General features: G+C 40.2%; 1 protein-coding gene across 6 annotated transcripts in view; it reads left to right on the forward strand.

Annotated features, from left to right (window-relative positions):
- The first annotated feature begins 429 nt into the window (after positions 1–429).
- Positions 430–23,106, forward strand: part of PAN3 (poly(A) specific ribonuclease subunit PAN3) — a 78,887-nt gene continuing 56,210 nt past the window's right edge. For 4 of the 6 annotated variants that reach the window (XM_053936171.1, XM_053936168.1, XM_053936169.1 and 1 more), the window contains exons 1-3: positions 440–977; positions 13,552–13,673; positions 22,571–22,637. In XM_053936171.1, the coding sequence (XP_053792146.1) occupies positions 554–977; positions 13,552–13,673; positions 22,571–22,637 (613 nt within the window). In that variant the 5' untranslated portion in view covers positions 440–553. Of the gene's footprint in view, positions 978–13,551; positions 13,674–14,490; positions 14,527–22,570; positions 22,638–23,106 lie in introns of those variants that run through there. The other 2 variants (XM_053936172.1, XM_053936173.1) reach the window with 2 other exon arrangements.

Raw genomic sequence — 23,106 nt, forward strand, 5'->3', positions numbered from 1 at the left:
GACCCCGCGAAGCGGGAGAAGGCTCGAGCTTCAGCCTGGCACAGCGCTCGAGAGCCGAGCGGCCCCGGGCCGGGGCCGGGCCGTGTGCCGGGGGTCACCTGCCGCCTGACACCTCCCGCCACGGGCGGCTAACGCCCCTCGCCGCCCCGGCCCCGCCGGACACGGCGCTCTGCCGCCCGCGGCTCCGCGGGCCCCGCGCTCCGTCCCGCCACCCCTCCCTCCCTCCCCCGCCCGCAGCACCGGCTCCCCCTCCGCCTCCGCGGCCCGACCGCCGGCGCTACCCAGGATGCTCCGCGCCAGCGCAGGCGCGGCCGCTCAGGAAGAGGAAAATGGCATAAACAACCCCGAGCGCCGGGACCGCTGAGGAGGAGGAGGCGCCGCCGCCCCGGGCCGCGCGGCCCCTTTAAGAGGCGCGGAGTCGCCCCCTCCTCCTCCTCCTCCTCCTCCTCCTGCCCCTTCCGGAGCCGGACCCGGGGTGACGGCGGTCCCCGCGCCCCTTCCCCCTGCCCGCCCCCTTCCCCATGGTGCCGACCCCGGCGGCGGGGCGGTTGCCATGAACAGCAGCGGCCTGCCCTGCTCGTCGCCGTCGCCGGTGGTGGGGCCGCCGCCGGGGGCGGGGGTCGGCGTGGCTGGGCCGGCGGCCGGCGGGGCGGGGGCCGGCGGCGGCGGCGGGGCCGTGAAGCTGAAGTTCTGCCGCTACTACGCCAAGGACAAGACCTGCTTCTACGGCGAGGAGTGCCAGTTCCTGCATGAGGAGCCGGGCGCCGCCCCCGCCGGCCCGGGGCCCGCCGCACCCCCCCTCGGCGGGCTCCCGCTCGGCATCCCCCCACCCGCCGCCGCCGCCGGGCCGGGCTACTCGGCTCACGGGGCCAGCTCGGGCCCGGCGGCAGCGGTGGTGGGGCCTAAGAAAGCCGAGCTGGGGGCGGGAGGCGGCGGAGGCGGCGGCGGCGGGGGGCTGGAAGGCTCACGGCTGGCGAGTGAGTGCGGCGGGGCGGCCCGGGGGTGGGGTGGGGTGGGGGGGGCGCTGCCGGGAGGGGGCGGCGGGCGGCGCGTTGTTCCTCGTCCCCGACACGCCGCGGTGCTGCCGGAAACAAATAACAACAGCCATGGTGGTGGCCGCGGACCCCGGGCCGCCCGCTCGGCTGCGGCCGTCCCGGGCGGACGGGGCTGGGCTGGCTGCCCAGAGGAGACCCGGCCCGTACCGATGGGAAGGAGCGGGCAGGTGTTTGTGGGATGGGTTTCCTCCTGTGTGTCTTTAAAGGGGCTCCCGGGCAGCTGTCCATCGATCCCTCTAGAGCTAGGCTTGGTGCAGGTTCACAGGTATTCCCTGCCCGAAGTCAGGCCGGGAGCAGGGAGGCAGCGCTTTCCCGAGCGGTACCCTTCGATAGGCTCTTCCGAACAGCGTATATTGACTGTCGGCTCTTGGAAGTTTGAAATGCTCCAGCTAAAATACAACGTTGAAATTACGAAAAGAATTTGTAGATTACGATTCTTTTCATCATGAGAAAGAATTGCCTTATGTTGAGGGTGGCAGAGCATTGGAGCAGACTGCCCAGGGAGATTATGGAGTCTCCCTGTCTGGAAGCATTCAAACCCCACCTGGATGGATTTCTTTGTAACCTGCTGTAGGTGATCCTGCCTTGGCAGGGGGATTGAGCTAGATGATCCCCACATCCCTTCCAACTGTAATGTTACTATGAGTCTGATAGATGTCTATGTTATTTACTATTGTGAGCAGAAATTGTCTCAAAATCTTCTTTTGAGGGTTTCTAGCTCTCAGCCCCTTTTTTTTTTTTGCAGCCCCTTTTCAAATGGTGAGAGCTCAGATAGCTTGTATGTCATGCAGAGCTGCACTGCTGTTGCTGATCAGTGTTGCATCCCCCTGATGTGCAGGCCGGTAGTTAGATGGAGCTTGCAGTAAACTGATTTTAGTAACCATTTGTTTTGTAGGTGAAGCAGCATTTGGCAGGCTAAGAAAACATGCTCCTCAAGAAAAGCCGTGCCTCTTTACATGAGTACATTAAGCTTGGCTGCATTATTGATTTTTGACACAAATGTGGCATTTATTTACATTAAATGCTTTAGCTAATAAATGGTCACAACCATATTTTTTCTGAAATTAAGATGCAACCATGCTGAACATCCTGTATATAGGTTTTTAGTGCTTGATAAATCTTTCAGAATCCTGCAATTGTTTTGCCACGTATGGTGAGCTTGTGCTACTGAGTATTATCTCTGTAGTTGGAGCTTCTCAGTGTCTTGCATTAACACAACACTGTCATGTGTTTCAGGAGGAGCCTTTACTATACTACTGCATAAGGCTTTCTATTAAAATCTTTCAGGTTTTTGCTGAACTTAAGTTATTCAAGCTGAAGGCTCTCTTGACTTCTTCTTCTTCTTTTTTTTTTTTTAATTAAATAGAAATATGTTGGAGGGATTCAGCGGCAATAAGTCAATCTTTGTTAATTTTTCATTTGGACAGAGTTTGGTGTGCAACACACTTTTTCCATGTGGGAAAGAAATTGGTTAGGGGATTCAGACTTGGGGAGAGGATGTTTAACTTAGTTTGAAGGTAAAAGCTCCTATATGAAGGATACTCTTCCAGGAAACAGTTTAAAAAATTGCCTAAGCCCTGAATCTAAGGCAAAAACCTTCAGAATTTGTGTGCGCTTGGGGGTTGATACTGCTGAGCAGTTAAATTATTTGAAACACTTGCTTCTGTTGAATATGCTTGCTGCAATTGTACCCAGTTGAGGAGTGAGGGCACCAAGGATGGAGAAATCCACTCCGATGCTGTCAGTGGTTGCCTGGGAAGGCCACCACTTGCTTGTTGTGTGGGCAGAACCTTCCACTGGTGGATCTTGAGGGACACTAGCTAGGAAAAGGAGCCCAGAAACAAAGGTCAGGGAAATTTAAGTTGAAAAGCCAGGAAATGGGCCTAATCTCACTTCTAAACTTTGCTTTGGGATGCATTTGTGAAAAAAATAAAGAAAATAATTCCTCAAAATCTGAAGTTTATATGTATAGGTACTGACAAGCTAATATCTAAATTCCTTACCTTGCTGATGGCCCGTGGTGTTAACAGTATGGTTTCCAAGTGGATGGAATGAAAGTTTTATTTCTGTGGATGTAGGCAGTAAGACCCAAAGTCATATTAAAACAGTTTTGAGGTTAAGAATATGAAAGTGGGAGTTGCCAAAAATCACCTGCCTGTACAGTCACTGACTGTCTAATTCAGAAGTATTTTGTAGTCTTAAATGTGACTCTGGATGCCACCTTCTCTTGCTCCTTCCTCACTGGACACCAGTGCACAGAGCAGATAATGCTCATTGACTAATTAACTGGGTAGTCCTATTTATTGTTAAAAGTGGGTCAGTGCCTCATTCTAACATGCGTGTTACTCTAATCCTGCTTTGAGTACAGGATTGTTAATTTACTTAGAGGTTTTCCTGTGGTAATCACAAGGGCTCCCCAAATACCAACTTATTTTTCCCACATGGGTGGTAGGAATGTTGAGTGATGAGGAGCTGGTTAACAGTGAAAAGGCAAGAAATATTCCTGTGTGGAAGTATTTTACTATTAGAGTATGAAGAGGAATGAGCAGCTGACATCCTCAAAGCTAACCAAGAGGAGTTTCTCAGGTGATATGTGATTAAGCTATTCTGTGCCCATAGATGTTTTGAGTGCTAACATCTGACAGAATTCCAGAAGTGATGAGATAGTCTTGGAAGAAAACTCTGCTTGAGATTATTAAATACAAAAAAACTTCCCATCTCTGGATCAGGCTAATCTTCCCTTGCATATATATGACTGAAAGCCTGCTGGGAAATCCTGCTTTATTCTTGCCTCATACTTCTGCTTTTGTCCACATAGCTACTGCTGTCCAATGCCAGAGGTGAGGTAGTGGGCTTAATGTGGCTTTGGCTTGATGATGTGGATTTTTATGTTCCTGGGGGGCAAAACTGGCCATGCCTATGAGCTCCACCCACTCTCAGAAGGCAGTGCTGCTGCTTGCTGCCCCCAAACTATTTGACATGGAGCATGTGTTCAAAGTGCCATTTCTGGTTCTTCCACCAGAGCTGAGTGCTTAGCCTTCTGCATGGTTCACCTTCCAAGAGTAAGGTGGCCAGCTGACTGCATACAGAATAGAGAATGTAGTTGATATTACCCGTCTAAAATTTTATTTTAAAAAATTAATCATCTTTACATAGAACTTCTATGACAAAATAAGGGGGAAAGGAAAATAACTAATTTTCTCCAAATTTGGTAGCTGCTTAAATATGTGCATGGTACTTTTCTAATAGATATATGTCCCGCATGTCTAAAGGCTATAGAAGGAGCAGAGATGGGGCAATGACTGGTACTTGCTATTTAGGGGAAAATATAGGTTTGATTAACAGGATTTAAATGAGTAGCTTATGGAAGGAGAGCACAATAGCATGAAGAGTTTCTTTTCTTGTATGTGCCCTCTGTTCTCTGTGGCACTTTGCAGCTTCTGTAAACAGCAGACCAGCAGCCTGCTTTGCTGCATGCTGTGGGCTGGTTCCTAGGCCGCCATCCCTTCTCAGTGCTGCCTGAGGGAAGTGTTGTGGTGTTAAAATGTATCATGCCTATACCTAGGTCAGATAAGTTAAAGTTGCATGGACAACTGCCATTGTATTTGTTAGCTTTCAGGTAGTTGAACAGGTGTAATATTCTTTTGCATGTAGATCTCGTATTATATATTGATAGATACAAGCTGAAGTATGGCTCCAAACATTTGCTAATTTCTGCCCCCCTTTTTGCTGTGAAGTTCGTAATACAAAGTACTCACCCTTTCTTCTGGCTTCTGATTCCTATAAAACGCTGGGGTGCTGGGCTGAGGAGTGCCAGGTGTGCTCTGGGCCCAGTGGCAGCCAGGCAGCATGTGAGGAGCTGGCCACAGCAGCAGTGCTGCTGCTGTGTGAGTTTCCAGTGCCAGAGCCTAGCCCACAGTCTCACTGTGACATGTTTGGATCTAGTTCTCTGCTAGAAAGTCTTTTTCAAAACCCTCCTAGGAAATCTGTAGTTGGAAAACAGGTCTGTGTTTCTGCAAGGTGGCATTTTTCTATGGCTGCTGAGACAGCCCATCTGTGAATAGACTTTATTGCCAGCCTGCGAGAAGGTGGAAAGGGACATCAAGACTTGGCATGTGTTGGGTTGGCCTAATAAAAGCATTATGTTTATTTTCACAGCCCTAATAAAAACATTATTTCTGTTTTCACAGCCAACCATCTGCATGTTGTGTCCAGTCAGGGCAATAGTGACCACTGCTGTAGCAATTCCATATGCAATTGCTCTATGGTTAGTTTAGTGAGCATTACATCTTAGGTTTTGTGAAATCCCTAAATCACTAGGCTTGGAGTGGAAAGACATAGACATTTGTGAATGTTCTGATTTGTAAAGGGAGCTTGGTTCTTTACCAGTTTGGTCCTTTTTAAACAAGATGAAGCAGCTGATATAGAAAAAATGGAAAGGTAGCTATTAATCAAAACTGATACTAAAGGTAATCTGTTGGATTACGTTTCTTAATGCAGTGAAACTGGTCAGGGTTATTAAATTTGGATTTTTCTTATCTTTGGTAGCATTTCAGTATTTATAGGTTGAAGTGTTTAGAAACAGTTACATGAAACTTTTAAGTACAAGTATAGCTGCAGTATGTTTCATACTCTTCAGTTTTCCTGGGGTTTGTTTCTTTTCCACTTCTGTGGAGAAAGTACATGTTATAGTAAAAGTGTATGGTTGAGAATTCTTTTACCAAACATGTTTGTACTTTCTGTGAGTGATGCTGTATTAGTTGAGTACCTCGCTTGGGCTTTTTTTTCCTTTAGAGGTACCTCCCCCTTAAATTTTCATTATGCCTTTTCCAGGAGTTGATGGATCATACAATTTTCATCTTGTTTTGCTCTGAATATTTTTAAGAAATGGGAAAAAATTCTTATAATTTGGAGACTGATACAATGGAGAATTGAAGAGTAAAACCAATAACCTCTTAGAGATGCATAAGAGGAAATGAAAGTTACTGAGTTCCCTTGATCACTTTTTGTCTCATATATGAGCTCCAGAAATCAGGCAATTAGACATAGGTTTTCTTTTTTGCTTTTATATGTTTCACGTGGGAATAACAGAATCACAGAATATTCTGGGTTGGAAGGGACCCACAAGGATCTGTTAAGTGAATGGCCCATAGGAGGAAAATTATCTGGGAGAGTTAAGGAAAAAGAAAGAGAAGGACAAATTTCTTAATCTGCAAAGTTACTTGGGATTTTGAGGACAGTGAAACTTAAAAAAAATACAGTATTAATTTGCTTTAATTTTGTGTTTATATACCTCATGGTTTTTTCTTATTGTATAGGAAGTCATTCAGAGTCCAAATATTTCACAAGAATTGTGGATATCTGAGGAGTATTGGTAATTACTTGTTTCTGGTAGAACCCACCTTGTGTTGGGTACTGAAGAATACTGTAGCACTGTTACTCTTGTCATTGTTTTCTGGCTTCAAAGGCAAACATGGAAAGGAGTGTGAGTGTGGGGATAGTTAACTACAGGAGCAAACTCTCTGCTATATCTTAGTAATGGGAAGCTTATTTTTCAAAACTGAGGATGTCCCTATTTAATTTCTGTCTAGCAGGTATTAGAAACGGATTTTTTTTTTTTTAGGTATTGCTGTAGGAGTGGGCCTTCAGGAATGATTTGAATGTCCAGAAAATAGTGACTCTGAGGATTAGCTCAGGAAGGTTTCCATGTGTAAGGAACCAGCTAGAAGCAAATTTAGACTGCTGTGGGAAAAGTGGGCAAATGGTAAGTCAGGCTAGGGTGATAGATACAAGCATTTCTGTAGAATCTCCATAGCAGAAAAAATAGTCTTGGTTGTGAGGCAGCTGATGAAAAGGGGTCAGTGCAAGGATTGAGATAGTAAGCTGATGTGGCTGATGTTTTCCTGATTTGTTGCTTTCTAGTAAAGATGTAATGCTTTATGCCATCAGAAAAATGGTGTGGTGAATCACTGTGTATGTATGTACATGAGTATTGGACATGACTTGAAATTGATCGTGCTCTTTTGTGTGTGTAGGCTTCATGAGTCTTTCAGTAGTTAAAAAAGTTCCAATTATGTGGTTGCCTTGTTTGATTCACAAAGATATTTTGTGCTTAGAACTTACTTGTATTTTTTAATTTGCTTTTTAACAGTCTTTTACTCCCGACCTTTTAAAAATTTGAGAATAGAGCTATAGAAACAAAGCACAGATATATAAAAGTGAGAAGAGCAGAGACCTGCATTATACAGGTTGTTGTCAAATTGGTCATACAATGTGTGATTCCTGTAGTTTATGCATAGAGTCTCTAAACTTTAGTTGGTCTACTGCTGAGACAAATGGCAGGAAGACTTTTCCTTTCTTTTGTGCATTCTCCCCAGCTGCTGTGAAAAATATCCTTATATTCTCTTCAGGTTATCTGCACATGCGTCATGCAATTATTTTTTATAAAAAGTTGAGTTTTAGTTGGAGGCTGTTAAAACAAAAGCTTAAATGTTTGAAAAAATTGATGCAGTTTGAGTAGTTCAATGCAATTTTTTAGTAATTGTAAAAGATCTTGGAGAGGGTTAGCTGTGAAAGCTATGGTATTAAGTAATTGTATCACTTTAAATTGCTGTTTCTGATAACAGAATAGTTCTGATTACTCCTTTGAGAAAGTATCAACTTTAATTTGTATTATCACTGTGCTTTTGGACTTGGTCCATGAGGAGGAGTCCAGCTGCTCTCGACTCTGTAACAAGACTTTTACAGAGCAGAGGGATGGCACCTATGCTGTTTTTCTGTCTTCATCAGATGCTTTTATGATATGTGAGGTATATAAAAAGACAACCCAGCCATTTACTGTTATGCTAAAGATTGCCGTTTTCCTTTGCTTGCCCATGAATATCTTGTCGCATAGTGGGAGTGTTTGTAAATAAGACGGCATTTCCCAAACTGTTTTGCTTCCTGTCTGTCTTTCAGCCAACTTGGTTCATTTGTGCTGTCTGCCCTCCAACTGCACTCTGTCACAGTGTCCTAACCCAGGCGTGTGCTTTTATTTTTGCCTCTTATGCCTGGAAGCATTGTTCATTTTCTTTGTCTGGTGCCTCTATTTCAGAGATTCCTAGTCTGTCTTTCAAAAACATAGCATTAAATGAGAGAGGCATAAAAACAGCAGAGAATCCAATTTCCCTAACAAGTTCCAAGTAGGAGCACTGTAGAGAAAATAACACTGAGGTGTACAAGTGAGGTTAGCACCACTAGCACAGGATTTCCTGGTGTACAGAAATGTACATGTCAGTACAAAAAGGAAAACGAGTGTAAGCTCCTCTGACACCTTGGTGCTTCTGGGTGACTAAAAGGACACAAATCTTAAATTACTTAGATAAGTTTTCTATACATGTTTTATTATTTTTGTCTCAATATTAGGATGGCTATCTCTGTAAATTCCTCTGGAGATATGGCACTGTAGTTTTTACTGCTTTATATCTAGCTGAGATAACACCTTGTCCTTAGGATGTAGGTGTATGCAGTGAACCTATGATTCAGTTTACCAGCATGTGAAAAGTGTGCTGTTGCTGTGCTGAGAGTTTAACTCAAGATACCATATAAACTTTTTACCCAGCCTAAAAATAATTGTTTAGAAAAAAAGTACTAATACAAAAATGAATTATTTCAATCCACATTTTATTACCTTGCCAGAAGTCTTTAAAATATTGTTTTGAAAATTGTCAGCTAAATCTGTTGTGGCCTTGCTTTAGCCCATTCACTTTGGGAGTAATACATTATTGGAAAGGATCCTTTTTTGTGGTACGAGCAGTGTCTGTGATCATCAGTACTGATACTGGGTTCATAAAAGAAGTAGTCTAGGATAATACAGTAATTTTTTACTGGTTAGTGAAATCATAGAATGAAAAATACCAGAAAATCTTTTCATATAGTATTAGTGTTCTGATAGTGTTAGTATTAGACAAGACAAACATTGAACTAAAATTCACTGAAACTCACCCCTTCAGTTGAAGCACGTGTGCTGTGTTCGTGGCAGTACTACTCTAGCACTTAAACGGTGATGAGGTGCTTTGTTTCTGAAAAATGTCATTGTAATGAGTAAGGCAAAAGTAACTATCTTTTCTTTTTTTTATTCCTCTCTGGTGTCTGCATCTGGCAGGAAGCCTACTTTCTGCTAAAATTCTGTGGGAGAGGAATTATATAAGAAGATATTTATTTTTAATTGCAGTTGTCACATTAAGCTGCAGTGTTACTCACCAACCAAGAAAAGTATTAGATAATGTGTATAAAAAGTAGAAAATTTTGTCTTAATTTCTCAATATGTTCTATTTAATTTTTTTCCAGAATTGCCCGAATGTACCTTCTGTCTTGAATGTTGATGAATTTAGAAATTTGTTCTGTTTTCACACAGCTGCTTACATAACATATTAGCATTTTTTTCCCCCTCTGGATTCTTTGTTGTTTGCTTGCACATCTGTCTTTACTTAGACCTGCCTGGTCAGCCTTTCTGCTTTTATAAGGAAGATTTTGCTTCTGTCCAAGAAGAATCTGTTGAAAATATGTACAGCTTCAATGCATGGATAGTGCTTGCTGCACAACAGAAAGGCTTATTCCTCTAACAAAAAATAGCTAATTCAGCTAATTCAGTGTTTTCCTAAAATTGCCTAAACTTACTAAAGTTGTAATCAATGTCTTGAAAAAGAAAAGACAAACATCAGAAGTTCATTGGTATTTTAATAGCATGGTGTATGGAATATTTTAAAGTGTTTGCTTGCAGTTGTTCTATAGGAAAGATCTGGATGGATAAATTAAATGCAGGAACTGATGTGAATTAGTAAACACATAAGGATAAAAACTTTGAGGACTAGAGTATTTTTTTTTCCAGCCTAGGCTTCCACTTCCTTAATACTACACTGCTCATGTGGTAAAGTATGCCCACTTCTGCAGACCATTTATAGATTGCTTATGATAAATAATTTTTCCCAACTACTGTGGTCTTCAAGAAGCAAGTGAGAATTTCTGATTTCCTAAATGTTTGGCAGAAGGAGGAGAAAGTTGTCTACTTCTCATAGAGGAGGCCAGGTGGCAAATACAGTAAAAATACTTTGACTGTTCAGGTATTTGCTGGGCTATCAGCAGTGTAAAAGCTGAATGTCCCTTTGAATACAAATGGAGTATGTATTAAACACTTTTTTTTTCACTCTATAAGTAATGCAAGAATTACTTTTTTCTTCTTTTCTGCAGGCTTAATTTTCTTCCTAATTGCTACAGGGAAGTCAGTTTAAGGAAGGTAGTACTGAATTTTCTTTTGAAGGCAATAGTTATACTTGCCATGTCTAGAGCATTCTGTTCTAAACCTGAGTTACTGCCAAGAAAACTGTCCTCCAATGAGTGTACTTTTGATGGTTTTCTTTTGATTTTGATCCTGTGGAATATGCTTTCTTGTGCTCTGGATCCCTCTGCTAGCAGTATGTTTCTAGACTGTTTGGAAGAGGACAATAAAAAGCCATTTTGAAATTGCTCTGGTGCCAGTGGAACTTAGTGCTGTGTAGGTGGGTCAACACTGGAGTACGGCAATTTGTTGGAGTGGCACAAGGAGGCTGATTGGTATGGCCAAACCATAGCACTTTGGTACAGAGATGATCTTCCTGAAGCTGGATAAAAGGAAATGTTCTTGAGTAGCTTCTGCTGTTTGAACTGGCCAGTTAGATATCACTGTGCCAATAGCACTAAATTGTAGCTTTGAGCAGCTTTAAGTGTCTTGGATAGGCTTGCATAGCAAATACCAGGAGTAGAAAGGCTTCAGGTCAAAGATCCCAGCAGCAGCCTCAGCCTTGTTCAGCTCTGGGGTTGCTGCCCAAAGCCTGCTCCTGCCTGTAGCTTGACCTGCCTGGCACTAAGAGTGTTTCAGCCAGAGCTGGAGCAGAGCACCTGGTGCTATATTTGTGCCCTGGCAAGGGTACTGTCACAGATTCAAGTGCTTTGTCTGGATACTGGGTGACTGAGCTGTACCACCTGTCTGGAGTTAATGCAGGAAATCTCTGGGGTTTCTCAGTGTGGAAAAACTTGCAAGTTTTCATTTGCTTCTTCCCAGTTTGAAGGATTTTGTGCATTTGACTGTATTTGTTCAAGGGAGAACTGGAGGTACCTGGAATCTCACGATGACTCCAGATTAGTGAGGAGCAGTGGGAAAAGCAGGAGTTATTACTTTTTCTTAATTCTCTAAGCCTGAAGGATCTGGAAAGCTGATGGTGTCATCTGAGGGAGTATCTTGCTAGTTTGTTAGAAATTGGATAGACTTTATAATTTCAGGCAAAAGCATAAAATGAAGTAACAGATATACTGCTGAAATTTTATGGAGTACCTTGAAATGACAGTTGTTCCTGGAAATAAAACAGTTTTTCTTGGTCAGTTAAGGTGTAGCATAAAAACTGGAGGAGTTTTTGATAACAGCTGCAGTATAGGCAGAGAAAGCTATATTGGAAATGTATTTTTAGAATAAATAAAACCACAGTTAAAACCAGTTATGGGCAAACTGGACTGAAAATGCTTAAAATTAGACATGGATTTGCTATCTTTTTTGTTTTCTAGTATGAATGAGTCCTAGTATTTTTCATGATGCCAGAAAATCCTGAGTAAGATGCTAAACTTGACAGTGTAAGTTAGGGACTGACTGTAGCAGGAAGGATGAGACAGTAATTGGCATTACTGCAGACTTTACTGTTTTCCATAGTACAGTAGTTGAACTATAAAATACTTTTCCTAGACTTCTGAATGTGACTTTGCCAAAGGAAGGCAAAAGAGGAACAGTCATTTAAAAGACAAATCCAAAAAGTTTTATCTTTTTTAGGGCTGTAGCAAGAGGACTTCAGAAGTTTTTGTGGCTACTTACTTAAAATTATGAAGGAGGAGTTGGAGCATGGCTAGTGGAGAGAGTTTTATTTTCCTATTCTCTTAGGTAACTTCTAAAAGTTTTGTAAAAAGAAGTAACAATTCATTAATAATTAGCATCTTTAAAGTTTCTTAGGTGTTTCCTTCAAACCTATAGAATATACAAATAATGTTCTAGATTTGGCAGCAGAAGTTCAAGAATCTTTTTCCCTTGCAAAACTGATGTTTATTGCCACTGAGATATTCCATTTATTTGGTCTCTCACATACAGTTCTCCATTTGAACTGGTGTTGGTGTTTTCCCCAGTGGGCTGATTCATGCAGCTCCAGTCTCAGGGGAGCGCAGCTGGACAGTGTTTCCTTCTGTCTGTGGTGTGCGTGCTACTCATCATTCTCTTCCAGCCCTTCCTGTGGTTATGTATGACTGTATTTCTTTTGCTGTTTCCTGTGCCTAGCACATGGAAATGGCTCACCAGGTTATGCAGTCTGTTTTGGAGGGAAAATTGCTGTTCTGTTGAAAATTGAGGGTTTATAGTATGCATTCCTTTAGGTGTGCCACTAAGTTGCATTTTATTTCCTTTGAGGATTAGGTTCAGGAAGTTGTTTCCGGGTGTCACCACCTGGCTGCGAGTCCTCCCAGAAGTTCAAGTTGGATAGTTTGGTACAGGATGTTCCTCTGAGTTGGATGTGTGCCTTCCTACCGTGAAGCTACCCATTACTCATGCCTGTTGGCTTGCAGTGGCCTGGCCATACTGATCACTGTCTTTATAATTTACTGTGGGTGCTTTTACAGAAGGTTCATTTGAACTGCAGCTTGCATACCATTGTAAATGCCATTTTTTTTCCCCTGTTGAAGTAATATCTGCTTGAGAGTTTTATGTTAAATTATGGCAGCTTGTTGTTCTTTGTAGTTTTTTAGTATTGAATTAATTTATTTGTGGTCAAAGTCTTGTATGTCGGGCCCTTGTTTCTAGGGGGGATGAATTTCTTCTTGCATCCTTCACACTTGCTTTCAATCTAAAGGATTTTTTTGGGCTACATTTCAGGAAATTGTTGCCACTTTACAAAGAATGAGATGATGAAAATTGTCTTAAGCTCTTAAAGAAGCATTTAAAGTGTTTGTGCTTTCTGTGTAAGGGTTTGAGATATTTTTAAGTGTGCGTTTTCTATATGTTACCCTTTAAAAGAACCAGTGCATCCTGTTCAAAACTCTACTTAACACATATATTTCCAAGAAGGGCATGCAAGAATATGGGTCTTCGTAAAATAAGCTTGCCTTATAGGTTTTTTTAATTGATGTATTTTCTCTTTGATATCATAATTATCCTTGTTATTCTTGTTTCTAAAGTTCTGACTCCTCATTGCTTCTTTCTGCATTTGTGCTGTTACTTCATGCTACAAATGCTCTCATTTAGTAACTTCTTTCATTAACTTCCTTTTTCATGGTATGCACTATTTTGTTTTTGGTTGTTTTGTTGAGAAGACAGTAGTACCGTATTCTATTCCCTTGCCAAAAAAAAAAAAAAAAAAAATCTGTATATATAATAGATATAGTGAATAAACCCATGGCTAAGGAAACTTTTTCTGAAGCATTATTTTTTTTTTTTCTCTTTTCCTTTTAGTTCCTGGAATGGATGGTGGTGGGTTAGCTGATGCTAATCTAACGGATTCATACTTTAGCACCAGCTTCATTGGCGTTAATGGATTTGGAAGTCCTGCTGAAACGAAGTATCCCATGATGCAGGTAATAGCAGTGATTTGTGTAGTGCTTCATTAGTTCCAGCTGGTGTTACACCAAAAAGGGAAAACTACTCAAGAGGCAGGACAAATGGAGCCTTCTGGAATGTGTCATCTTGTATGATATACAAAGTATATTCTAACTTTAATTTTGCAAATGGAAATGAAACAGTATTACTGTTTTAAAATGAATCTATTTTTATTTGCACTTACCTGAGCTGTTTTGTTGAGCTTTGCTGCATACCTTAGTTCTGTGTTAAGTTTCTTTTCTGAACATGACTTTCTAGATTTCTTTTTATGCTCATACCTTTTGATAGCCTTTTGCTAAATATGTAAATTTCAGGATTTGAAACTTCTCTAAGATCAAAAGTCACTGAAGGAAAAATGTGAACTGTCAAACCTGAAATTACTAGGCAAAAATTTCAGAATTTGTCAACTCAGATTCCGGTGATTGTATGTTGAATTCATATTTACAACTTCTGAAATGTTTGCTTGTATTTATAGTGTTCAGTAGAGGTTGGCATAGGAACTCCCATGAGGTGGAATTTATTGTGTAGGTAGTATCATGGAAAAGAAGTCTGTTTTATTTAAAACCTAATGAGTACTGAATTAACACATGAAGTATTATAATAACTCCCTCAAAGTGTTATGTATTTTAAAAGAAGTACAGTCCCTGAAAGAAGATGGTCTGTCTTGTAGTAAACAAAGCAACTTCTGGTAAATGAGAGAGTACAAGTCAAACAGTTCACACTGAGTCCTGACAACAACTCTCTTCTTTTATATCGAGGAAACTCTCCTTGTGAGGTTACTTTGATCTCAATTGTGGCTGTATAATGGATTGAAAAATAACTCAGCAAAAGGTGGGAATTAATTAGGTGTGTTCCTTTTTTTCTTTTGTTTGGTTGTTTGTTTTTTTTTTTGCTGCATGTTTTCAAGAAGGCTGGATTTTTTTATTCGACAGAATTGCGGAAGTATGGAAATGTTTTCTTGACAGTTATGCATGATTTAAAAAGACAGTTTTAACCTCTGATTCCAAAGTGTACTATTGAAGCTGGCAGTTACAAATTTTTGTATAACTGAGGTCCTATAATTTTAACACAAAGTCATTATGTTTTGTATCCTTAAACTGTATTCTACAGAAACACTAGTGTCTTTCTAAACACCAATTTTTAATTATAACTGTTTCTTCTAGAAAGACAATGAGGCATGCATCTAACATGAGTGCTCATGGGATTTTTAAATACTTTACTAATGCCTGAGATTACAGATAAGGCATTGTTGTTTCTCTTTGAGAAGAAATCAATGTGCCTCTTGCCCATTGGAGGACAAGGAAAATTACTTTGGAAGTAGGATTTTGTTAGTGTTGAGAATGTGCTTACAGGCATCAAACTACGATTTGAAAAGCATTCCTGTATTGATTTTTTTCCTTTGAATCCTGTAATTTAAGTTCTTGTTTACATAGGTAATGCTGTCTGTTTTGATTGCGTGTCAGCTTCTGTTAAGTACACACTGATAAAGTTTAGCCACGTGGAATGAGATTTTGTGTCATTCAGCCCTGTGGAGAGCAAGGCAAAGGAGAAATTTTAGTGGGTTTGATTTTAAATAATACTAGTCCTTTATGATTTGGAATAGGGACTTTGAATCTGGTAGATTGTTATATCTATTTGTTATTACATCTGGTTATTGCGTCAAGGATATACCTCTTGCTTGCTTTCTCTGAAAATTTGCACAGATTTTGTCAATTGATTAAACCTTTGCAGAACTGGTTTATATGGACCCACTGGAGACTTCCTAGATGTTAAATCATTTCCCAAAGATATAATCTGCATTGGCATCTTTTAGCTTGAGTACATTTTGGCAGTTGCAGCTTTGGCATAATCTAGGCCTTGACTGAACTCGGAGCAGGAACGCTGATCAGCGTCATTTCCCTCTTTCCGTTTCTTCCACTTCTGACTGAAGCAGCATGGAAGTGGATCTATGTTTAATGAAAGAGAGCTGTATCTGTGTTAATTAGAGCAGAGGGGCTGGTAAGGGAAAAAAAAACTTACGCTGTGGGCTTAGAGAATGTGAGCTGAAGATACGTAAAGAAGAATCCAGGAAAGATTGAGCAAAGGGACTGAAGCAGAGAGGAGATTTTGGTGGGACACACACAGAATGGGGACTGGAATGGCACAAATGGAATACACAAAAACTGAAAACAAGTTTTCATGATGTAAAGGTGGGACAAAGTAGGGTGGAGAGAACAATTCCATGTTCCTATTTCTTTCCAGGTTCTCGAATCAAACTAAAGATACTAAAACTTTAGTGTTCTGCCATCAATGAAACATCAAATGTCTTCTGTAAAATATTTCATTAACTCCCAGTTCTGCTTTTGCAGATGGAAACATTGGTTACATTGGAAACAAAGAGTTACTTTGTCATCTCTGGTGAACCTGTGTAGTTTGCAAATAGATGCATCAGTGATGCAATGAGGCAAGCTCTTCTGCTAGTTTTTTAAAACTGGGAAATTGCGCAAACACACACACTGATAGAAAAACAGTAGTAAGATGCAGCAAGATGTTAGGAAATGGTAAGTTTAGGTTGCCAGTGCAGCCTTGAGGTTATATTTAGAGTTGTAGTTCTCATAATGTTGTGTAATTTTTTTTTCAATGGGAAAATTATTAGTGGGACTTACTCAGAACACAAGATGTGTGGCACATTCATGTGTATCGAGCATCTGTTTGATATTTGATGAAATGTTCATCATATGGTTCTGTGCTTTATTCCTGCATGCTGTTTGCATCCTTGTGAAGACTCTTAGTTGGTGGTGCTCTTTTGGGTGCCATTACAATTATTTCATCAAACTTCATGCAGTGCTTTCTGTATGAAACAGGAAAGTAGTCTACATTTTATGGATGCATGAGATAGAAGAGGATGGCAATTAGACAAACAATACTGCAACAGTGCTGGCAAACAAGAGAAACTAATCTTTACAGTTGCAAATTCATGAATGGAATTAATGACCACCAGTGAAATACTTGGTTCAAGTTGCTTAACTGGCCTCACTCTAGCAAGGATAGTTAAAAAGTCAGTTTCTTCAGGGTATTGCTTATTTCTGTTACCATGAAATAATCTTTCTGCTGTCCTTCTTCTATTCACTACATACCTCTCAACGTAATCATCAGGTACTCAACTGATGAGTTGTCTTGACTATTCCTATTTAATCTCCAGAATATGTTTGTCATGTGCAGCGCATAAAACGAGGTTTGTTGAAAAGAGTATGTTGTTGTATATGTTTGGGTTATCATAATGCATATATAATGGAACCAGACTGCATCAAGCAAAGCTATATCAAAGTTTGCAATTGCCACATTTTTGTGTGCAGTGTCTGATCTCTAAGGCTCAGTGTTAAGTAAGCAGCAAAAGGGAGGAAGGTGGATTATATCATGATGAATTGGGAGTAGATGTGCTGCTTTGAGCATAAATAATGTAGATGAAGAGTAGTCAACATTTATGTAGAATGGCTATTTCTCACTTTCATTTATAGATTTCATTTATATCTGTGGAAGAATATTTTACAAGACCGTGAGCATATCTTTGGGCTTAGATTAGTGATGAAGATGCAGTTAATGGCAATACTCACTTTGCAGTGGGGAAAACAGAGTAAAAGTACTTGGTATGGCTCAGAAGAGGCAGGATTTTTGAAGTGGCTGTGGCTGTAATTCTTCCTTTTTCTTCCTTTCTGAAAAATACCTCTTTGCCTCATCCTTCCACTGCTGTTGCTTCAAAGGTCTTTGCTGTTAGCTAGCCTTTCTTGCCTCATTGCCTCTCATCATCTTCTGTTGTTACTAACTTAGTTTCCTATTAGCTAGTAGTCTTCTGTCCTCATTGGTTTATGTTTTTCCATAAGACTGTTTCGTTTCACTTGTCTCTTCTTCCCTGAATCTGTATATGCTTTCATATACTATATTACAGCTTTGTTTTCCATCTTATCCAAGCACTTTTTTTCTATTTTCCCCTTCTCTAAGTAATCATAACTGACTGCAGAGCAGGCCTGCGCAACACATGGCCGACAGGCTGCATGTTGTCCTCAAGGCTGGTTTTTTTCTTTTTGGCATAGCAGCAGCTGCCAAGGGACAATCAGAGATGTGGTTTGAAAAGCAGCTCACTGCTTTTGGCTTTCCCAGCAGTGAAGAGGCAGGTGCTGGCTGGCTGGGATGCCTCTAATGCTTGGCTGTTTGCTCAGTGTGTCACTTGGTTGGCTGGTGTCACTGTTCCTCTGGCACTAGTGCTGCCCTTTGACTAACTTGACCCAAGATGCAGGTGGTATGGAAAGAAGCTTTAATAATATTATGTTGGGCTGTTCAAATGGTATTATAGGAGGAGGCAGAGAAGTATCTTTATGTTAAAACTTTTAATGTCGTATTAGAACTGAGCAGCTTGGTTGTAAGAGCATAAAACAGTAGAAGGTGCCTTCATCCATGTTGCTTCACAGGAATCTGGTTTTCATTATTTTGATGGGATGAGATTTATAACATGGAATCCATTGGATTTCAGGTTACATAGAAAGGAAGAATCTTAAGTTCTCAGTAAATCATCCTAATTGAAATAGGAAGGGAGTAACAGTCTTCAGCATTAAAATTGGCAAGGCCAAGCAATGGAGAAGAATTTGTTTTGCTTGCTTTCACCATGCAAATGTTGGTGTACTAAGCATTCTTGAATAGCCTGAGAAGTAGCAACCATGCTCACTTCAAAGCCTTGCAGCTGAATAAACACAAAGACCTTTGTTGCCATTGCTGCATCTGCCAACAGTCGAGTAATAAAACTCTCCTTGAAGCACAGAAGCTTGTAAATGTCTTCAGTTTTTAATTGTTGAGAACTGAGTGGAACTACCGATGTACTATTTTAAATATAAAAGTATGCTGTTGTTTTCATAATGCTTTCTGAAGAAATCCAGTTGCTTTAGTTTCAGCAGTTGAGTGGGTCATTCTGTAGATGGTGCCACATGTGCTGTCAAGGACAGGTTTTGGATTGTTTAAAAAGAAAAGCAAAAGATATCACCCTGTGTAGGTCACAGAATCTGACAACTAAACAATGTCACAGCCAAACAAATCAATCTTAATCTTTTGCAGAATGACTGTTTTTACTCCAGTTTCTGAAAATTATAAAGAAACATTCTGAAATATAGTTCCAGAAAAACAGTAGTAAGATGAAGAGACTAGATTGTGACATACTGCAAAATGTTTTGAGATGGTACACTTACCACTGTGGTATGACCATTAGGAAGATCCTTACTTGTTAGGATTGGGGCATGGAATATAGAGAAAAGGAGGATAAATATAATCTCTTAGCTATTTTGGAGAAAATAAATGGTGGAGGAAATAAAGGAAAAACAGTCACTTCAAGATAAGTCTTATAAGCTATGTAAAACTAGATCTAGTTGTCTGCATCAAAGTTTAATTCATGCTATGATGAGAACTTTCTAATATACACTTGAGGGAGATGAAAGTAAAGCAAACTTGCCTTAAGTGCAGCTGTAATTTTGGGGTTTGTTACTGAGTATTGAAGGGTGGAGGCAAGGTGGTGTGTTCCTTTTAGAAAGTGGGAATATTTGTTGTAACACTTCTCTTCTTACTGTACTGCACAGAGGAAGTGGACTGCCTGAAATAGAACATTGCTAAAAGGTCAAGGGTGGTGATCCTTCCTTTCTGTCCAGCAGTGGTGAAGTCACACCTGGAGTGCTGGGCTTCTCAGTACATGAGAGACAGGGATATACTGAAAGGATTCCAGTACAGGGTCACAAAGAGGCTGTGGGTACTGGAGCATCCCTCCTGTGAGGAAAAGCTAAAACAGAAACAACTTTTAAATTTGTTTAAAGGGAGTGGGGCAGGATGTATGCCAGCCATCCTAGTTGAATTTTGAGTACTGTTTAAAGAACCTCAGAAAATCATAGCAATAGGCAGGCAGAGAAGAGAAGTGTGTAGAACTGAGTGTTTTACTTGGTTATCACAAAGTTGTCTTTATTTATTAACTTCCGTGTGATAAAAATCCTGATGTAGTAAAACAGTCTGAAGCTCTCATATGTGTTTGCTTACCTTTCCTGTCAGGCTTAATATTTAATTTCCACCTCATTAATCGTTGCTTTTGCCTTTCTGGAGCTTTCATCCCTTGGGCTTGAGGTGCTTACAATGTTCATGAAATTGAGTTTGTATGAAAAATAGTTCAGCATCTTGAGAAGAGCTTGAGAAGTGTTATTTAAAATCAAAGCTAGAAAACACAAATAACAAACAGCACTTGTGTGTTCTTCTAATTTTTTTTTCTTTCAAGACCACGTTGATAAAAATCAGATACAGGAGTAGCCTTCATTAAGACTTAAGTGCATTTGGGTGGTGGCAGAAGTCTTAATATTAAAATGGTTTAAAAAGCCTTTACTGATTACATGCAGGTCTTCTGTGAATAATGTTTAAGGTAAGAAGCTTGTGCATGTGTAGTAAAAGCGAGTAAAATGAAAATTTCATGAATGTGGTGGAGGTTTCTAACTATTCAAGGTACAGATTACAAGCAGTTGTTAAGGCAAGAGCTGCCCAAGCTTTGGTTTTTCAGAATCCTGTGTAAGATATGTTAGCACCTTGAATGGGAACTTGACTTTGTAAAAGCACAGTTGATGCTCACAGATTTGGGTTGCACTGTGCTTTCAGAACCTAGAACAATATGCTCTGTTGCAGTCTGCCTTGTGTGCACTGTATGTTCTCAGTTATTGTGTCAGCACTGGTTTTCATCATCTCAGGCTCCTGTTCACATTGAAAGTCTGCTGGTTGAATGTTTAACTCCTGTACCTGAGGATGGTGAATATTAATGGAATAAAAGTACTTTGTTCCATATTTAACCTAAGTGTTTAACCATCTTTGATACCAACACAGTTCTCAGCATTGTATTTATTTCTGTTTCAACAAATCATTACCTTTTGCATTAAAATTATTACTAAATATGGTATTATAAGTGGGCACTAATACTATTTTTATCTAATCTTGTGCAAATCTGAAAGGTTCTTTAGGACATTTCTTCTTAGACCCCTTTGTTTTATGAGGATTGGTGTGACATCTCAAATGCAAAAAAAAAACATGCATAACAGGGATGCTTTTAAAACATTTGTGACAAACGATTCAACTTCATTCCATTGCTTAGGAAGGGAAAATGGCGTATGATTACTTGAGGTACTATAATCCAGAAATTATTTTGGTGTATTTTTATTCTTATTTTGATGATTGTGAGCAATTGGATGAGCATCCTTGAATTTGGACAAAGTTTGTCAATTTAGTGTGGCTCTCTCAAAGGGGTACCTTGTTTTGTGAAAATAAGTCAGCTTTGTTTCACTAGACACATGCCTTTTGTGTATAGAATTGTTTATTACTTAAGTTAGTGATACTTATGTTGTGTCAGGTCAGTATATTTAAGAGGAAAAAGGCAGGTGACCTCAAAATCAGGAAAGAGAGAACATAGCAAAAAGTTTGCTTGAAGTCTTGAAAAAGTTGAAGGTTTATGTGCTATTTGCATGTTGGAAGCATTCCACGTAAAAGCTACTTTACATCATCTGTTCTTTTAGATACAAGTTTTAAAAGCAGCAGCTCCTGGTGATGTTTGTGGTGCTCTGAAAACTGCAAGTGATGGGAGTCTTGAATTGCAGTAGGTTTACAGTTCTACCGTATTGGATAGCACTCCCACCTCTATTGGTTGTCCTCTGTTCTTACCAAAATTACTCCAGAATGTTGATCTTTGTGGTCAACAATTAGATGAAATGGCATTGAAGTATAGCATAGTAAGCTTCCGGCCCTTTGCCACCAACATTGAGACTGGCTATGGAGAAAAATAACTGTAAAGAGCAGCTCCAGTGACCAGTTCTGAGTCAGTCTGTGTCTAGACTACTAAATGAAACATGCCTGGAAACTTTCCTTGATGCTTAGGGCCAGCTGGCACAAAAAGACCTATTTGTGCTGGTGTGTGCTCACCCACTAAAGCAGAGCCTGCATGCAAACCGTCAGTTTGAAGGGTTCTCAAACCTTTTCACTGCTGAATAGTGCCTGGAAATTGGCTGGGAGACTCTGGGTTGATGTGGGCCAAAAGCATGACAGGGAGTATTTTAACAAATTAGTGGTTGTCTCTCTCAGTGATGAAGAACACTTCCTGACTTTGCCTTCCTTTTCTTCTCACACTTTTTCTTCCTGTTGGGAAGCTGGTGAAAGAAAATAATAAGCAGGAGTAAGAAGAGACACTTCAAAACTTCTTTATGAAAGAAGCAGTAGCTCTTAGAGCAGCACTGCTTCGCTTTAGTCTAGTTTATTGCTAGCTGGTATCTCTAGAGGAATATAGGAGAAGCGAGTGGAGCCTAGGAGGAATGCTAAAAGGGTTTTGGATGTCCTGCTGACTTGGAGGAATCGGATGTTTTGCTGAAAAGTCTCAAAAGGTTCTTTTGTTTTTAAGAAGTATCTATCAGATACTTAAGTATTTTTCATTGAAGAAGTTTCATGTCATGATGGTAGTATATTAAAGGGAGTAGTTGTTTCAGGAGCGCAGTGTGAAAGACTGTTTTAAGGAGATAAATAATTGTCTTATCTAATACTTTCACAACATGCAGGAAGAGAACCATAGGCTTGGTAGGTCCTCCTCATTTAGAAGAAATTAACGGAGATAGTGTTTCATTTGAATATAGAATAATTTTTTGTTTGCATTTCTGTTGTGCAAAATCCTTTATTTTACTAAACGTTTTTGTCAATTACAAGTCTGTTTGTTTAGCGTATTTACTAAATGGGGAATGAGCACAAGTTTCATAGTCTGTCCTTAAAACTTTCTAAAGGTCATCCCCAATGCCCTCACTTAATCTGTTAAGGCTTTATTTTACATGTACACTTCCATCTTTTATTTTTACAGAGGATGACAAATAGCAGCAGCTCCCCTAGCCTTCTCAATGACAGTGCCAAGCAGTATGCAGGCCATGGTAAGTATGTTTAAAGTTATACATATAAAAGCCTGTGAAAATTTGAGAGATTCACAAAACTGAGGCTTAAGGGAGTGTTACTTGTTCTCTGATTTTGAGATACAGCAGTACTTTTCTTAATGTTAGTGTAAGGAACTCACACATTTTTAGCCTTCTTTTTGCTGTGGGGAAAAAACTTAGTCATTGTCTTGTCACTTCAAGTGAAATGTTAGTTTGGAAATCCACTGTAAAGCACTGATAGCTTAAGCATTTCTGTTGCTTCACCATAGTATTCCTTTTTATGATGCTTCTTGGATAAGGTATTGTGTGGAATTAGTGTACAGGTGTTTTCCGTTAAATTTAGTGTGTGTGTATTTTGTGAAATGTCATATAACTGATGATTTTTAATAGCTATTCAGTTTTGTCTTGCAGGCAGTACATTGCCTCTTGTAATTTTTTCCTTGCTACAGGAACGTGTTTTATATACATG

The sequence above is a fragment of the Vidua chalybeata genome, chromosome 2, assembly GCF_026979565.1.
Source record: "Vidua chalybeata isolate OUT-0048 chromosome 2, bVidCha1 merged haplotype, whole genome shotgun sequence".
In the NCBI taxonomy this organism is placed as follows: domain Eukaryota; kingdom Metazoa; phylum Chordata; class Aves; order Passeriformes; family Viduidae; genus Vidua; species Vidua chalybeata.